This window comes from Cydia strobilella, chromosome 2 (assembly GCF_947568885.1).
Source record: "Cydia strobilella chromosome 2, ilCydStro3.1, whole genome shotgun sequence".
Lineage (NCBI taxonomy): Eukaryota > Metazoa > Arthropoda > Insecta > Lepidoptera > Tortricidae > Cydia > Cydia strobilella.
In genome coordinates this window covers 23593008-23609131 of record NC_086042.1, presented here as the reverse complement: position 1 = coordinate 23609131, position 16124 = coordinate 23593008, and the positions used below count along the sequence as shown (strand labels likewise).

The window sequence follows — 16124 nt, the reverse complement described above, 5'->3', positions numbered from 1 at the left end:
TATATATTAAAAATACCTATATAGTGTATTTAATAATTAATGCAAAAGTTATGGAATGAGATGTAAAAAAGTTTTACAGGTATGGTCTGAATTTAAGATTTAAAGTGAAATTGTTATACGATAACATTGTTTGCTTGATAGACAATCATTGGATTATGCAAAGTACCATAAGGTTAGACTGTTAAATGAATATGATCTTTTGCCTAATAAATTGTCTCACGAAACAAATCTCGCTAACTAAGCAATTTACTTTCAGATTCATCAACCTGGAAACGTTACCCACGGATTCTCCTCTCAAAAACTACCTTTCCAACGCATCTGGTACTTCTAACAAAGATAATGTCGGTGAGTGGTTTACCTGAAGTATTAGTATTAGACGACCGGTCTGGCGGTGGGTATTGACCCTGCGTGTGAAGCCGATGGTCCTGGGTTCGAATCCCGGTAAGGGCATTTATTTGTGTGATAAGCACAGATATTTGTTCCTGAGTCATGGGTGTTTTCTATGTATTTATAAGTATTTATATATTATATATATCGTTGTCTGAGTACCCATAACACAAGCCTCCTTGGGCTTTTACCGTGGGACTTAGTCAATCTGTGTAAGAATGTCCTTTAATATTTATTTATCATAAAATATTTACTTACACAATTTTTTATTTGTTTGGATTTTTACTCTATTTCGCATTGAGATTTAACACATTCACTGTACTCGGCCAGCTAAGCGGATTCTCTGTACGTAAGTAAACGCTGTCTTGGGAGTGCAATCTCCATCTCGGCAGATTTCGAGCGAATTTTCGAGATTCAATCTCGTCGGCAGGAAATCTCGATTTTTGTAATTTTGTTCGAGATCTCGATTAATATCCGCATGCCGCTGTCTGCTATAAAGCGAAAAAAAACGCGCTGGCAGTGTATGCGTTAAGCCTTCCATTCAAGAAAATACAAGATTTTGTGTCTATATCATGTTAATAAGTGTATGAATTCCAGTAACATACGCCGTGCAAGCCGACTCGACGCGCGAGATCGTGGTGCCGTCGTCCGTGTACATGAGCCCCAAGAAGTCCTCCGTCACCAGCAGCCCGCCGCCCATCCTCCGCCGGAGGAACAAGAAACCCAACATGAACACGCCTAACCGTAACGTGAGTTCATGTATTGTATCGTATCATTCATTTTAATCGTGGCTCGTTTGCTTCTAGGGTAAAGAAAAATAGGGCTGGGTTTCGTCCGGTCTAATAACCATGTTGTAAAAAAAAGATTTTTAAATGCTGCCAAAATTGTAACGAGATTGTTAAGTTTGTATCCAAGTTCGTAACAAGAAATATGTATTATAATAATACAGACGTATACTTTCGGGAAGATTCAACCGCAGTAGTGTGTTATATAATAACGTTTTTGCAAGATTGGAAAAAATTCAGTATTAGAATCATGCTCTGTCTAGTCTAATAATTGAATAAAGCTGATATACAAGATGTAGTGTATAATCCTCTACCATCGTATTTTTTCGGAAACGTTCGTATTTGTCATGCTACTTCAGTCAATCTTAGTACTTTTTGTACTGAGACTTACTGAAATAGCATGACACGTTCGTACGTTTCCGTGAAAATGCGACGGAAAAGATATAATATGCATTACATCTGTAACGTCATACTCGGGCCAACTGATTGTATAGAACTACGTCAAATTGTCTTAATGTTTATTTGTGTGTCACACGCAGAAACATTCCCTATCTCATCTTTTCCCAAAGGTTTAGGATATAGAGAACCGAAGAGAAATTAGAACCTAAATCTTTGTATAAACCATTTATTTCTTGCAGTTTTTATCCAGATATAGCACTAAACAGACGAGTTGAAAAAGAGGTGGTAGGCCTTTGCCCAGCAGTGGGACACAGTGTGCTTTGAATAACAATAATAATAAGTTCTTATCTATGTTTTTATTTACCTTCCAGACTTGGTCAGAGACCATAAACAAAGCGATGGAGACGACCGGGGCGACGCCCATCAAGGCGCTGCCGTTCAGTCCTTCTCAGTTCCTCAACTCGCCCGCCGCTCTCTCTTTCCCTCCGTTTGAAGCCACGCCCTCCTCGCTCTCGCAGCAGCTGCATACTAAGGTGAGATACTATCTCTTTTATTGCAAAAGGTTTGTCGCTTGCGCGTATTAAGGCTTAGAACGCACTGCGATTAATTTGCGCAAAAAGTGTAACGTACTGCTTATGGCATGCTTCATAGGCGCACGCACTTGCAAGACTAAAACCGCAAGAAACTAGACTGAAACCGCAAGAAATTAATCGCAGTGCGTTCTAAGCGTAACTATTTAATACGCTTTTCAATTTCGATGAACGACCAAAAGAAGTAATTCAGTACGTAGGCATGATGAAATGCGCTACACAGCAGTTGCTGTAAAGTTTCTATTTGCAGTCATGCTCCCGGTCATATAATTTTACTTTCATCATCATCAGCCTACTCTCACCCACTGCTGGACATAGGCCTCTCCTATTGCACGCCATTGAGCACGATTTGCGGCTACTCTGATCCAGATCTTGCCAGCCTCCTTGCGAAGGTCATCGCTCCATATAGTTTGAGGGCGTCGTCGCCACGTTTGCCGATACGCGGTCTCCACTCGAGAATTTTACTTTTGCAACGCTTAATTTGCAAATGTCTAGGTCGAAAGTATTTAGCAATACAATGCGTTCACTAAATACTATTGTATCAGTTCCAAAACTCCTTCCAGGCGTTTACCATTACCATTCGATTATTTTGCAATGTTTCCAACTACTTCCATTACCTCCGGTTTCATAGGCTACGGTGATCGTTTACCATCAGGCGGGCCGTATGCTTATTTGCCATCGCCGTGGTATAAAAAAACCTTCACCATTTTCTTTCCTTTCTCTTGTCCTTGGGACCCTTTCTCTAGAAAGAATTAGTCGTAATGGGTAGTATTGTGTTTCAGGATTGGGGTCCACTGGCGAGTCCCTTGCTGCACACGCCCACGCCCGCGCTGGCCTGCAGCCCCAACCTCACGCCCGTCAACAGCCACACCAAGCACAGGAGTAACACACCCAAGTGAGTTCAATCGTGGATGTACTTTAAGTTAACTCTACATTTTATTAATTTTTTAGACAGTAATTTAGCCCGACCTCGATGTAGTTGCCACCTTTTATTATCAGATCCGCTTAATGATACTATACAATTACTTTGTCAGTGAAACTTTTTAGGTATGCGAAATTTGCTCAGTCGGACACCGGGAAGTAGGCCAAAAAACTGGTTTTCGGAGATATTAATTTTAAACTAATTAACTTTTGTGTTAATTAGTTTAAAATTAATATCTCTCGACCAGTTATTAGAGACGTCAAAAACGAACCCAAATATGTAGACTTCGTATATGTAAGGTCCTTCACAGCAATCGAGTTACGAGTTTTTTTTGACAATGTTTAAAAAAAAAACATAAAAAATAAGTATTAATTTATTTCAAAATCCGGCTGACAAGAATGGATATAAAAGATTGAAGAACCGATAGGCGTTTGTCTTATAATTCTATCTGTAGTGCAAATGTCAAAAAATCGAAATTATTTATTTGGTATCTAGCTGGATTTTATTGTAGTGGATACCTCCTGGTAAGTACAGCAAGACTTGTGTTAGGAGGTACCGCTCCTTCCAAACGAAATATAGGAGATACGGCTCAAAACTTGTCAATTATAATCAATGAAAACCGCGGGGAGCCCCTTAATATAAAGGAGCCTATTGATAGATTAATACAACTATAATTTAAATTAATATCTAAAACACTATTTTATTAATTTACAGAACTCCAACTCCCTTCAAAATTGCAATGGCGGAGATTAGCAGAAAATCTGGTATTAACTACGAGCCGTCGAGTCCGGGTGTTCTCGTGAAGGACATCACTGAGATCATCGAACGGGAGGAGTCCGACAGCACGGTGCAGCTCAACGACTCCATGCTGTCGTCCACGGCTGATCAAGACGGGACGGCTGTTCAGGTATATCTATATTGTCTATATGATTAAACTGTTTTTTTTTTTCTAATATATGGGCAAACTACAGCTCGCGAGTCGCATGCGGGTCTTTGGAGGTAGCCTTGCGGCTCTTTAAGCCACCCAAAAAATATATTGTAAATGTTCTTACTTAGAGCATTAAAAGATACCTAACTAGAACTAGTGATTTTTGTTGTGGATTTGTTCTTCTGTTTCAAAAGTTTGCCGATTTCTGTGGTATCTAAGGAATCGATTAGTTAATTATAACAGCTCGACCGCGGGATCTGTATATACGGGTATGGGGACTGTTATAATTTAAGGCAATTAGAGGACGTCGGTGTCCAGCCTGTGAAACACATATGACGTGATATCTGCGTTCTAATAGGGCACTATTAACAAAGTTATGGAACGTTTTAGTACTCGGATGGTCTATTTTGGTTCCAAAATCCTACAGGTGGAGGGGCTGTAGAAAAAAGTGATCTTAAATTTTACGATCACGATAGATGCGCATCGCGTATATAGCACCGACAACTGCTCGCTAAATTTTATCGTATGGAAAGTTTTATAGTGAGCAGCAGAGATGCTGCTTGACGTTAATCAGTCTGTTAATCGTGGTCGGTGCAACTGGCCCTAACCCGAGGGTCAGAAACGCACGCTGCGAACGTCGTCGCCACAAATGTATGGCGGGCGGGGAGCGGAGGCACAATCTAAACATCCCTGGCGTGTTCCAGGCTCACGACTCCGGCATCGGCACCTTGAAGCGGCGCGCGTCCGACCAGGGCAAGGAGAACCAGCCGAGCGTGGGGAGCGGCGCGGGCGCGGGCGCGGGCTCGACGAGCTCGAGCGCGAGCGCGGGCGCGGGCGCGGGCGCGGCGCCGCACAAGAAGGCGCGCAAGGCGCTGGCGCACGCGCACTCCTGGGGCACCGCCACCTCCACGCCCAGCGCCGCTAGGGTGCCCGACGTCGCCTTCATCGTCGAGACGCCGGTCAGTGTCCTCACCCTGTCTCACCCTGCCACCAAAGATATAACTCCGTAATAGATGGATACAGTCTAAGGAAAAAACGTGCCTCGAACATCACGAAAATTTGATTCTCGTTCAGACGGCGCCACTAGTTTTGGCCTACTCTCGTATAGAGGGCGCTGACGATTTCGTTTGTTATTTATAATTTTAAAGCATATCAGTGAAAGAGCATGGGTCAAAATCATATAAAAATAATTATTGCAAATAAAAAAATCATTTATCCATATTTAAATACATTTTAACGTATTTTTATAAATCTTCATTTTTAGTTTTAAAGTATGTCGATAGATGGCAGTGAATTTACAGTGGTTACAAAATTTACTATGACAGTATCGCTCTATCTTATTATATCCCCTTTGCTGCCACCGACGTGTCCAACCGATGTACTGAAACTAGAGCTAAATCGAACCCTCGGTTTCGGTCGGACACTTCGTTCGAAGAAACGGTATAACGATGTCGCTGTCTACCATTTAACTGAGGTGGTTGCTAAGAAGTCATTATGGACAGTTCTGGACTATAAAGCTTGGATGCATGATAATAAATTGTTAAGATTCAGATAAATAAGTAACAATGTCCTCCTGAACTAAACTAGTTTGTCCCAAAATTCAGACACCCGACTTCTTTACCGATCGCCTTAATTAAGTGGTAGAAAGGTAAAACCCAAGCTCGACGTGATATCCGATCAAAAAGTTGACTCGTCGACCCTGGTTTACCTCATACTAAATCTGATGCACGACGGGCATTTCTGTTTCCGTTTGTCACTTGATCCCCGGCTACATCACTTACATTCGTAAGTTGTTAGTAAAACCTTATTTACTGTAACAAGTATTTATGCTGTATGCGCACACAAGCAACACCTGTTCACCGATTTTATTAGAAATGCCGCATCTTACTTTGTATAACATTTATCTAGGAGCATATAGACTTGTTTCGGGCTTAAATAATTTGCTCCCGGATTACTATAAACCCTCCTATTGTCCAGCCCTAAAAAACTTTATTTGAACATTGTTATATTGTTTCAGAGTAAAACACTTGCCGGTGACAGTTCAGTGATGTTCTCGCCGCCCTCCATCGTGAAGAACTCGCTCGCCGAGGAGTCCACCAGCCTGCACAGCCTGATGAGCGCCGAAAACACCCCCGAAACCCTCAAATACGAGGAGCTTGATATTGAAACGGTCGAAAAAACGAAGGTACAACACAGGTCCTATGTCCCTACTAATCCTTTACCTGACGACCTACACCCTAACATGTACTACTACGTAACTACTGAACAAAGCAACCCTACCGTTTTTAGAAACGTAACTAATATAGAATCCCCTAGAACCTTCGCGAGGTTAAACGCAGATAGGTTAAGAACCATCACTTCGGGAAATGATTTATCATGTGAAAATAATTCGAATCTGATAGCTCCCAAAGAGGTACTAGCTAATGCTCTAGCGGACCATATTTATAAAGTGACCAATCAGAAACCGTCGACGTCGAGGATAGATGAAATTTTAACCAATAAAATAATGAGTAGGGGCGCCGATTATACGCAAAAAGAAAATCAATGGTGGCAAATGGAAAACAAAGATTCGGGTCAAACTGATGAAATGTTTTCTAGTGATTATTATGTGTTCTCCGACATGTAAATTCGCGTTAAGATTTTTATTAACTCCAATAAATGGATTTACTTTTAAATGAATTTATATTTAAGTTACATTCACGTATTAATTATTTTTATGGACTGCGTAGCTAACGTAATTCAAAAGTTTAAATTATGTCGATTTTAAGTACGTTTTAGGGTTTTATTAGTTGTAAGAGCACCAAAACAACGTTTAACGAGATTAGAACGTAGGAACCAAAGATGAAAACTTCATCAGATGAATCGTTGTAAATTAATATATTGGTAAAACTTTAGTTGTAAAAATTAATTATAAAATAATGTAATATTAACGAAAAATATACCTCAAGTTTACCATGCACCAAATTATTTTAGTGTTATTTCGGTTAAGAATCTTAAGTATTAAGAGTAGGTTTAAAATGCTTTGTTTTTGTAGAAAGTGGAATTTCGGGACTACATACAAATTAGCTGTTATCACAGTATTCAAAATACTTAATAAAAATCATTAGATATAAAAATCAACCTAAAAAACATAAAATAAAAAAGTTCAATAATTCGCGAGTTAAAAACTGTATAAATACTAACATATCCCTTTAGGCGTCCCTATCCTGTCCTTTATTTATTTATTTAGAATTTGTTAATAGCATTTTGCTTTGTAATTTTGCGTACAAATATTGATTAACGTTTTTCAATTAATTTATCTAATATTTTGACTAAAATCGTCTCACTGACGCGTTGGTTGTGGAATTGTGTAAACTATTTATTTCTGTCATCTTTTGTTAAAACTAACAATTTTAAATATGAATCGGCAGCTATACTTAACGAGTACTTTATTTGAAATAAACAAATGACATTACCCCGTATACCCGCTCCTCGCCCACACCCAACCTCATCACAATATTGACAGACCAGTGTTGTTTTTTTATTTATTTATAAAAAACTTATTTATCTTGTTAAATTGTTTTTTTTTTTGTTACTATTTATATTCTCTAAAATGTTTTAATTTATTTTATAGTCGTAGCGCCTCTGTATTGTGGCAACATTTTGTATTAATTTGCGTATTTTTTCTTGGTAGTTTAATGTCACTGTCAATATTGTATATTGTATTTCCACTCCATTGTCCAAAGAGATCCAATGTCATTTTTTATTTCAATAAATGTATTTTGGAACATTAATCTGTTGATTTATTTTTAAAATACCTCTCATGACCTGGCAAACAAAAGGTTCTTAAATGAAATAAAATTATCTCAGAAGTGATAAATTCTAATTATTCGAGTAATTTGATTTATTAAATGGAACCTTTTATTTCGAGGCAACACCGTGCTTTTACACCCAGCTGCAAAAGTGCTTGGCCACTTTATGAATGACTTCCATTCTCTGTACATGAGCAATTGAGCAGGGTTAATATCAGGTTGGTAGGAACGCAAGTGCTCGTCACAAAATAAATATCCCCTAAATTGAAGAACTAAAGTAAACAAGTAAAGAAACTGACGATTGTAGTTCCGTTTCAATCTGATATTACTCCATTTATTACATTCAGGAGTATTTCGCATATTGTGATGGACATTTGACATTTAATTTGCTACAAAATGTTCGAGTATGCAGAGCAAAATTTTAATGGCTGTTTCGTAGTTTCATCAGTATTGCGAATACCTAATAGGCACACTATACACACTAAAGAAAATGCCTATTTACTTCTTGCGAGACTAAGTTTTGAGGCATTTTTTATATTATTTGGCATAAATAAAGAAAAACTAAGATGCGAGATGTAATGAATATTGTGGCCTCAAATGTCAGCATCAAAAGTAACGGATCAGACCAGGCCTCAAAGATATCAATCATTCTCTAATAACTTAACAAAAATCGATGTCTTTATCTATAATATATTTAAAAAAAAAAACAACAAGAAGACAGATACTTCTGAACGCGAACTGTAGTTGTATATCGCTATTTGGAAGACTATTCCAGGGTGGCAGATACTTTTGGCGCGTTGTTACATCCGCTACTATAGATGCAGACTGTACCACACATTTCATCGGCAATTATGAAATAGGTACCTAAATCAAAAACTGGGTATATCCCAAACTGTTAGACCTTGCATCTGTACCATAATTATACGCAAGATATTCGAGGGGCATTAGAGTATTTAACACAAATTGGTCGATAAGAAGGCAGAGATTGCATAGAGGTCGTATTGTAGGTCCGCCGCATGTCCGAAGAGCCGGTGGTGGTGAAGAAGTCCGCCGTGCGCTCCATCAAGTTCGAGAAGGAACCCGATGTCAAGGAGGAGCCCGTTGAGTTCATACTGGTTAGTATCGATCAAGTACGTGTATAGATTGATCAAGGAAAATACAATCTCGAAAAGTCTACCTACTACCGCTAGCTCTATCGTGTGTGCTACACCAGGGGTCGACAAACTTATGAGAAGAAGAGCCAACTGCAGTAGAAATCACCAGTTTAAGGAAGTTTACAGAACCTCAAATGTTGTTTTCAGTGGTGTAAGAACTCAAGAGTTAATTTTATGGGTGACGTAAAGAGCCGCAATTGTACCTCCAAAGAGCCGCGGTTTGCTGACCCTTGCTACACGCTTTATGATTCCAACAATTTACTCGAAAGATAAATAGTTATATTAAGGGCTAAAGAATCCGTTGATTTCAATGTCAACATATAGGTACCTACTTGATGGATATGTTACCAATTTTACCAATATCCATCAAGTATATAGGTACCTATGGCGTATAAATAACCAAATGATTTCATACTTGTTAATCATGGACGCGCAGGACAGCCTAAGCGTATACGCCCATAGACCACTATGGGCGTAGTATACAAGCCCTATTGCGTACACCCAATGATTAGATAGCTCGATAGGTACTAATAGAAATATCTATCAAGTAAAAACTCCAAGGAAATATATAAGTTAGTCACAAGTCTAGATATGAGAAATTCTGATACACACAAATAAATAATAATAAATAAATAATAAACGGAATGGAAAATGGAATTTATACGAGTATGAAACGGTCAACTCACCTATAGTTGGTCAAACCAAAGTAAATAAGAACAAAAAAAACTATACTCATCCTTTTCTTTTGGTTGCTAGTACTAGTGCAGACAAAGATAGTATGATTCTCTCTGTCTTAGGAAGGCTGGCTTTTTCTTACAAGATTCACTTTAGATTGTTAGATTAGACCAAACCTAAAAACCGAACGGGCACTGTCTATCTCGGAGTAGTTGGGAGGTGAAAAAATGGTTATTTCACGAATTTTCATGATTTATCAAACGTATTGCGTCTATGATAGTGTTATTTTTCAGAACGACGGGTGGAAGACATACGCTTGCGGAAAAACGCATGACCAACTGGAACTGACCATGCTAGCCCACCAGTACCTCAAGAAAACTGCCCTCAAGCCACGATCCCTCAACTTTTGATAACAATTTATGAGAACAGAATCGTCACAAATATTTTTTTTACATCGAGTTTTTTCCGTGTGATATCGTTTTATAAATGGTGAATGGAATGCATGTGCATGTAAACTACAAGTTCTACTTTCATCCACCATGCTAATACTACTACGATACAATATACATTCAATTGAACACAGTGCTTGTGATAAGTTGTCAATAATTTTTGTATGATTCTGCACTTATTATGTCAAAGGTTAAATCAAAGTTATTGATACCATTTTGTAGTTATTTATTTTTGATTAATTGTCAAGAGTTCTTCCATTTCCATAAAACTTATATTCAGGCTTACATCTTCTTTAATAGCTCCTATCATGTGAATACATTTGACTATAGTTATTTTCTAGTATTTATATAATTTTAAGGTTCCTTTTTTTTAATATTTGTGTGTGAACACGTCATTACGCTTTTAGATTATCGTGTTAGATAAGTATTTCTATTACATACTATTATGATATTTAACAATATCACTATTCACTTGGATTTATATTGGAATTCTTTACAATCATTCAGAAATTTAATGTTTAACTTGCGTGTTTGTGAACGACGGTTCAAGCGATAGATTGTTTTACTAAAATAAATATCACTTGTACCTTTTCCGTATATATTTAGGTGTTATTGACACCAAAGTGCACATGCTTGTATTCCGTGCTTAAAAAATAGTTTTGTACAATTTTTAAATCTTCCTATTTAGTGTTCGTATAAGTACCTACCTATGTTAAAATTTCGGTCTAAGTTTTTGTGGTGTCATCTTTAATTTAAGTAATCTTGTGTATCTAACTTAAGCTAAATGTACCGTGATTTAAGTGAAGCAATATTTATGGTCGATTTTATTACGTTAATTATAAAAAGTAACTTTATTTTATGTTTTTCTTTGTAATATTTTAGTTTCGATTTTGTTTAGTAGTAGAATATAAGTTTAATTCTTCAAAGAACATTATGTTATTTTGCTTATTTTGGAATTTAAAATTTACAGCGAAGGAAAGCTATTTTATTTTTTATTCATTGACAACTGAAGATATTGTTGAACCGAAAACTTTTTTTTTTAAATGATATACTTACATAATTAAATAAGTAAGTAAAGAACACTTTTATTGTACGAAACGAGAATAGTTTACAGCAGATATATAATTTGATGTTACTAAGTTATTTAAAAATAAATTCCGTTATGTAAATCCTTGCGTATTTAACGATTTTAGTAACTACATGTATAATTGTTGGTAATTAATCTCTCGTATGTATGTTTAGACACGGATCCGTGCGTGGGAATTAATCTATTGTTTTAAATGTCAAGGTCACTTTGTCAATGATCAAATTTGACAGGCAGCATACGAGGGGTTAATTCTATTATAAAATATAGCTACACCACTGTTATCAAAATGCGTAAGCGTGAAATCACACAATGAAATACTTCTATACCTAGTATGAAGTAGTAAACAGATAATAAAGTTATGATTGATTAAAAACATGCATTCGGAAAATTATGAAAGATACATACATATTCTTAAATAAATACTCCAGTAGCCTTATTACGACTGCATTAGCAGTGTCAAACTGACATATTACCTAACGTCTGCTTAACTTACTTTTTAGGGTTCCGTACCCAAAGGGTAAAAACGGGATCCTATTACTAAGACTCCGCTGTCCGTCTGTCTGTCTGTCACCACCAGGCTGTATCTCATGAACCGTGATAGCTAGACAGTTGAAATTTTCACAGATGATGTATTTCTGTTGCCGCTATAACAACAAATACTAAAAAGTACGGAACCCTCGGTGCGAGTCCGACTCGCACTTGGCCGGTTTTTAGGGTTCCGTACCCAAAGGGTAAAAATGGGACTCTATTACTAAGACTCCACTGTTCGTCTGTCTGTCTGTCACAGGCTGTATCTCATGAACCGTGATAGCTAGACAGTTGAAATTTTCACAGATGTATTTTTGTTGCCGCTATAACGACAAATACTAAAAGTACGGAATCCTCGGTGGGCGAGTTCGACTCGCACTTGTCCGGTTTTATACATCTCGCTCGCACTAATATGCGAGTACCTACGAGTGAGATGCACAGAAGGAAAGTTACGCACACGCTAGCGAATATGTCAAGTGTCAAACTGGTGGTAGTCGTACAGGTCATACATTAAGTTATTGTACATTTGAATTGTACGAGTACTATAGAAAATATTGTCTTTGGTTACCGCGATAGTTACTCATGAAATAAAACTATGAAAACGGATTATATCGCGTATATTGAATTTATAATACATCCCGACGTACGTACGCCGACGTATTTACTCGAAAATAATTGTAGTGTATAACTAGCCTTATGAACCGATTTTGCATGTACAACCAGCCTTAAAGTTCTTGTTCATTATTTTTAGTATGTGGGTATTTTTGCACTTTGTAATTTTTCCTCAGTCACCCGTTGACCACGAACGCTGTAAAGGGTTCGAAACGTCGGGATGTATTATAAGTTCAATATACGCGATATAATCCGTTTTCATAGTTTTATTTCATGAGTACTATAGAGTTAAAAGTGCTGATGTAAATAATAAATAAACCGTCATGTGAAAATACTATTAAATATCAAAGAGCACCAGGGGCTAGGCCCCTAGGAAACAACACTGTTCATAGTTTTTTCTAATCTATTATTTGTGAGGTTTTTTAATGTCTTCTAGGCTATATCCATACCAAACATGTCCAACACCAAACATACGATTTCAACTTAAAACGTTTTAGGCCAATTTATGCATTTTGTTTAAATAATTATTCTATGCAGCCAGCTTTACCTCATTATCTCATTAAAGTCGTTAATATCAACATGGATGGTCTCTAAAATCGTTTTACCTTTGACTTATACCTAATCCACCAGCTTATTCTGACCACCGCAAGCATAGTATGAAACTGTTCTACAAATGAACCCTTAAATGCATAGCGATGGATGCAGCCTACACAACAAAAACATCGATTTGTTCCTGTACATTTGTTTTGACAGTAAATTAATACGTTTTCCGATTTTTTATTCAAAGTTCAGTATTTTAGTATTAAAGATTTACATTTGTTTTAAGACGAAATGGCGGAAAATTTGGAAAAAGCCAAAACTTGATGATTCTTAGGTATGTGATTTAGGCGGTTTCGTTTGGGGTTTGCAATAATTCTATATTTCAAATCTTTATTATAGGTATATCACAAATAGTGTAAATTTCCGATGGTAGTAAGATTTTTCATATACTTATCTTTTACCAATAATATTATATTTACAAAATTATGATTTACCCTATGTAACTTCTAACACTGAATTAGCAGTGAAAATCGATGTTTTAATTTTATTTATTACGTGACACATATTAATTTCGGGCAAAGAGAAAAAATCATGCATTTAAGGGTTAAAATTTCAATATACCTACATAATATTAACGCTAAGCTTAGGTGGCCAGTGTTTGGTAAAGGCACAAGGCAGGAGTGGCTTTTTAAAACTGTCTATTTAATTTTTGCACATCTGTGAACGTAAAACTTATTTCTAAAGCGTTTTTAGTACAGTCCATGGTTTTAAGAAACGGCAGTTTTCAAAAATCATTCCTCTACTCATGATTCACCAAAACGCCGCGTGCCGGTGTTTTATTTGGATGACTTTATTTTATAATTTAATTATGTTGTATTCTTTGACACTCCACGTGTGAAGGTTTCTATTGTACATAATATAGTTTAGAAAGGTTTGTAAGAAATAAAGGGTTCAAGAAAAGAAGTCATTGTTTTTTTGGCCAAATATAATTACGTACTAACTCCAAATCACATTTAGTACTTACATACATTAATATAATTATCTTGGGACAACATCACAACAACCCTAGGCACGTAGAAATTCGGTTTAGTTTACAATCAGAATCAGAAATCTTTTATTGCCTATTATAGTGTCTACATCTTTTTCCTGCAGGATTGTGTCTACTACTTTTTTTTTAGCAAAAATTTTGTTTTTGGTAAAAGTTTTTATCGCTGACTGTACTTTTCTTTCCACAGGTAACTAATACTCATCGAGGCAATTCTAAAAACCCCAAACACAATTAGGTTTCGTTGTTTTATCACAGAGTTCCTATGGGCACCTCCTGTCTCCATCATCATCATCATCAGATTAGCTCGCCGTCATAATAAATTTCAGCTTTCAGCAGCAACCTACAAAACCAAAGTTTGACAGCGATTCAAGGACGAATCATGTTTTCCCTTTCTTATGTATGGCACTATCCCTTTTGGCTATTTAGGGTTGTCAAAATTCAAGTCTTATTTTATCTACGATCGTGCACGCAAAGGGACGTCAAGTTGCGTCAACCCTAATAATGGCTCGGAGCAATGCTGAGCCGAACGGAGCCGAGAATGCCCGAAAGGAGGAGTGACGATGTCGCCCCACTGGTGTCATGTCATGATGACACAAGTGCTGAGTTGAAGATGTTAGTATTTGTGTTACATTATTATGACTTATATTTAGATCAATTAAGTGTAATACCTACTTACTATTACTTAAGTATTTGAACTGAACTTAGAGCCTGTGAGAATGAGGGTAGACCGAGCGCTGTCTACACAACTTTGACACCCACCCGCTATCTTCAGTCACCCGTGAACATGATGCATATATGTAACTGCGCCGAAATATCGGGAGCTCATAAATAATACAAAAGGTAATCACGGTCTATATCCCGGTCAATATAAGTCTAGTGAATCATTCAAAACTCTAAGAGCCTGTGTTATTTTTTTCGCCTTCACTCACGTTGACATACTTCACAAATGTAATGTAAGCCGAGCATACCATTGAAAATCTCTACTCCCTATCTTATATAGTCTAGGTATCATTTCGGTTTTGTAAAAGAAAACTATGATATACTTGCTATCATGTACAAAGGGAAGACTTAAGTTTCTAATGCCACCATTATAGCCTTAAAATATTTTTTGCACAAAGCAAGTAAACTCACATAATATACCGAAAAATACAAAATTAAATGGTACAATAAAGGCGATATTAATTTCTTTAAGGGATCGAAGTACACAAGAGGTAAAGCATGTTAGGTAGTAGGTACCTATAAAATTATAAATATACATATGTTCGAGAACCGCCACAAGCTAGCATGTAATGAAATATAATTATGTGTAAATCCTGTGCCTGTACGAACTGTAGGCTTCAATAACTTACCTACGTGGGTACGCAAGGGCCTGACCCCGTTCGACGTTCACATCCGGCACACATACCTACCCTTCGCCGGAAATTAAACACAAATGTTGATGTACCTAGTGGTGGATCGAATAAACACCACCGATCAGAATTGTTTGTATATAACTGTAGTACGTATATAGGTTAATCCTAATTGAACTGACTTCGTAATGGATTTCATGTTATTTTCATGTTTTAATTAAGTTGCTTAGCGGTAATAAGTACAAACGAGTACTTTGTCACGGTAGGTAATTTAAAAAAAAACCGGCCAAGTCCGAGTCGGACTCGCGTTCCAAGGGTTCCGTTTCCGTACATTACATAACACAATTTAAACAATGTACCTATTTTTTATGTGAAACGTGAGTGAAATGTCTTTAAAAAACCCGTACTCGGATCAAAAACTAAGTAATTAAGTCCGACTCACGCTTGACTGCAATTTCTAATAAGTTTTCCTGTAATCTATAGGTAAAGATCTATTTTGTGTATTTTTTCAAAATTTTAGACCCATTAGTTTCGGAGATAAAGGGGGGGGGAGGGGAATGGTTAAATTGTTTATCCTAAAATTATAAAAAAATATACTTGAGATTCTCACAATGAGTTCTTTCATTTGATATATAACACGATATAGTTTGAAAAACTTTATTTTTTAATTTTCTCATTTACCCCCCCAAAAGTATGGGGGCACTTTTTAAAATTCATTTGTTTACGTTACATATCCGTCTTTGGGTCACAAACTTACATATGTATACCGAATTTCAACTTAATTGGTCCAGTGGTTTCGGAGAAAATAGGCTGCTGTGACAGACGGTCAGACAGACAGACAGACAGACGCACGAGTGATCCTATAAGGGTTCCGTTTTTC

General features: G+C 37.0%; 1 protein-coding gene across 6 annotated transcripts in view; it reads left to right on the top strand.

Moving 5' to 3' along the window:
• LOC134753785 (transcriptional activator Myb) overlaps positions 1 to 13810 on the top strand; it is a 65274-nt gene extending 51464 nt beyond the window's left edge. For 5 of the 6 annotated variants that reach the window (XM_063689737.1, XM_063689750.1, XM_063689728.1 and 2 more), the window contains 7 exons: positions 257 to 345; positions 985 to 1136; positions 1943 to 2104; positions 2944 to 3056; positions 3798 to 3990; positions 4716 to 4970; positions 6029 to 7784. In XM_063689737.1, coding sequence (XP_063545807.1) covers positions 257 to 345; positions 985 to 1136; positions 1943 to 2104; positions 2944 to 3056; positions 3798 to 3990; positions 4716 to 4970; positions 6029 to 6637 — 1573 coding nt within the window. In that variant the 3' untranslated portion in view covers positions 6638 to 7784. Of the gene's footprint in view, positions 1 to 256; positions 346 to 984; positions 1137 to 1942; positions 2105 to 2943; positions 3057 to 3797; positions 3991 to 4715; positions 4971 to 6028; positions 7785 to 8809; positions 8918 to 9924 lie in introns of those variants that run through there. The other variant, XM_063689763.1, reaches the window with a different exon arrangement.
• The last annotated feature ends 2314 nt before the right edge of the window (positions 13811 to 16124 follow it).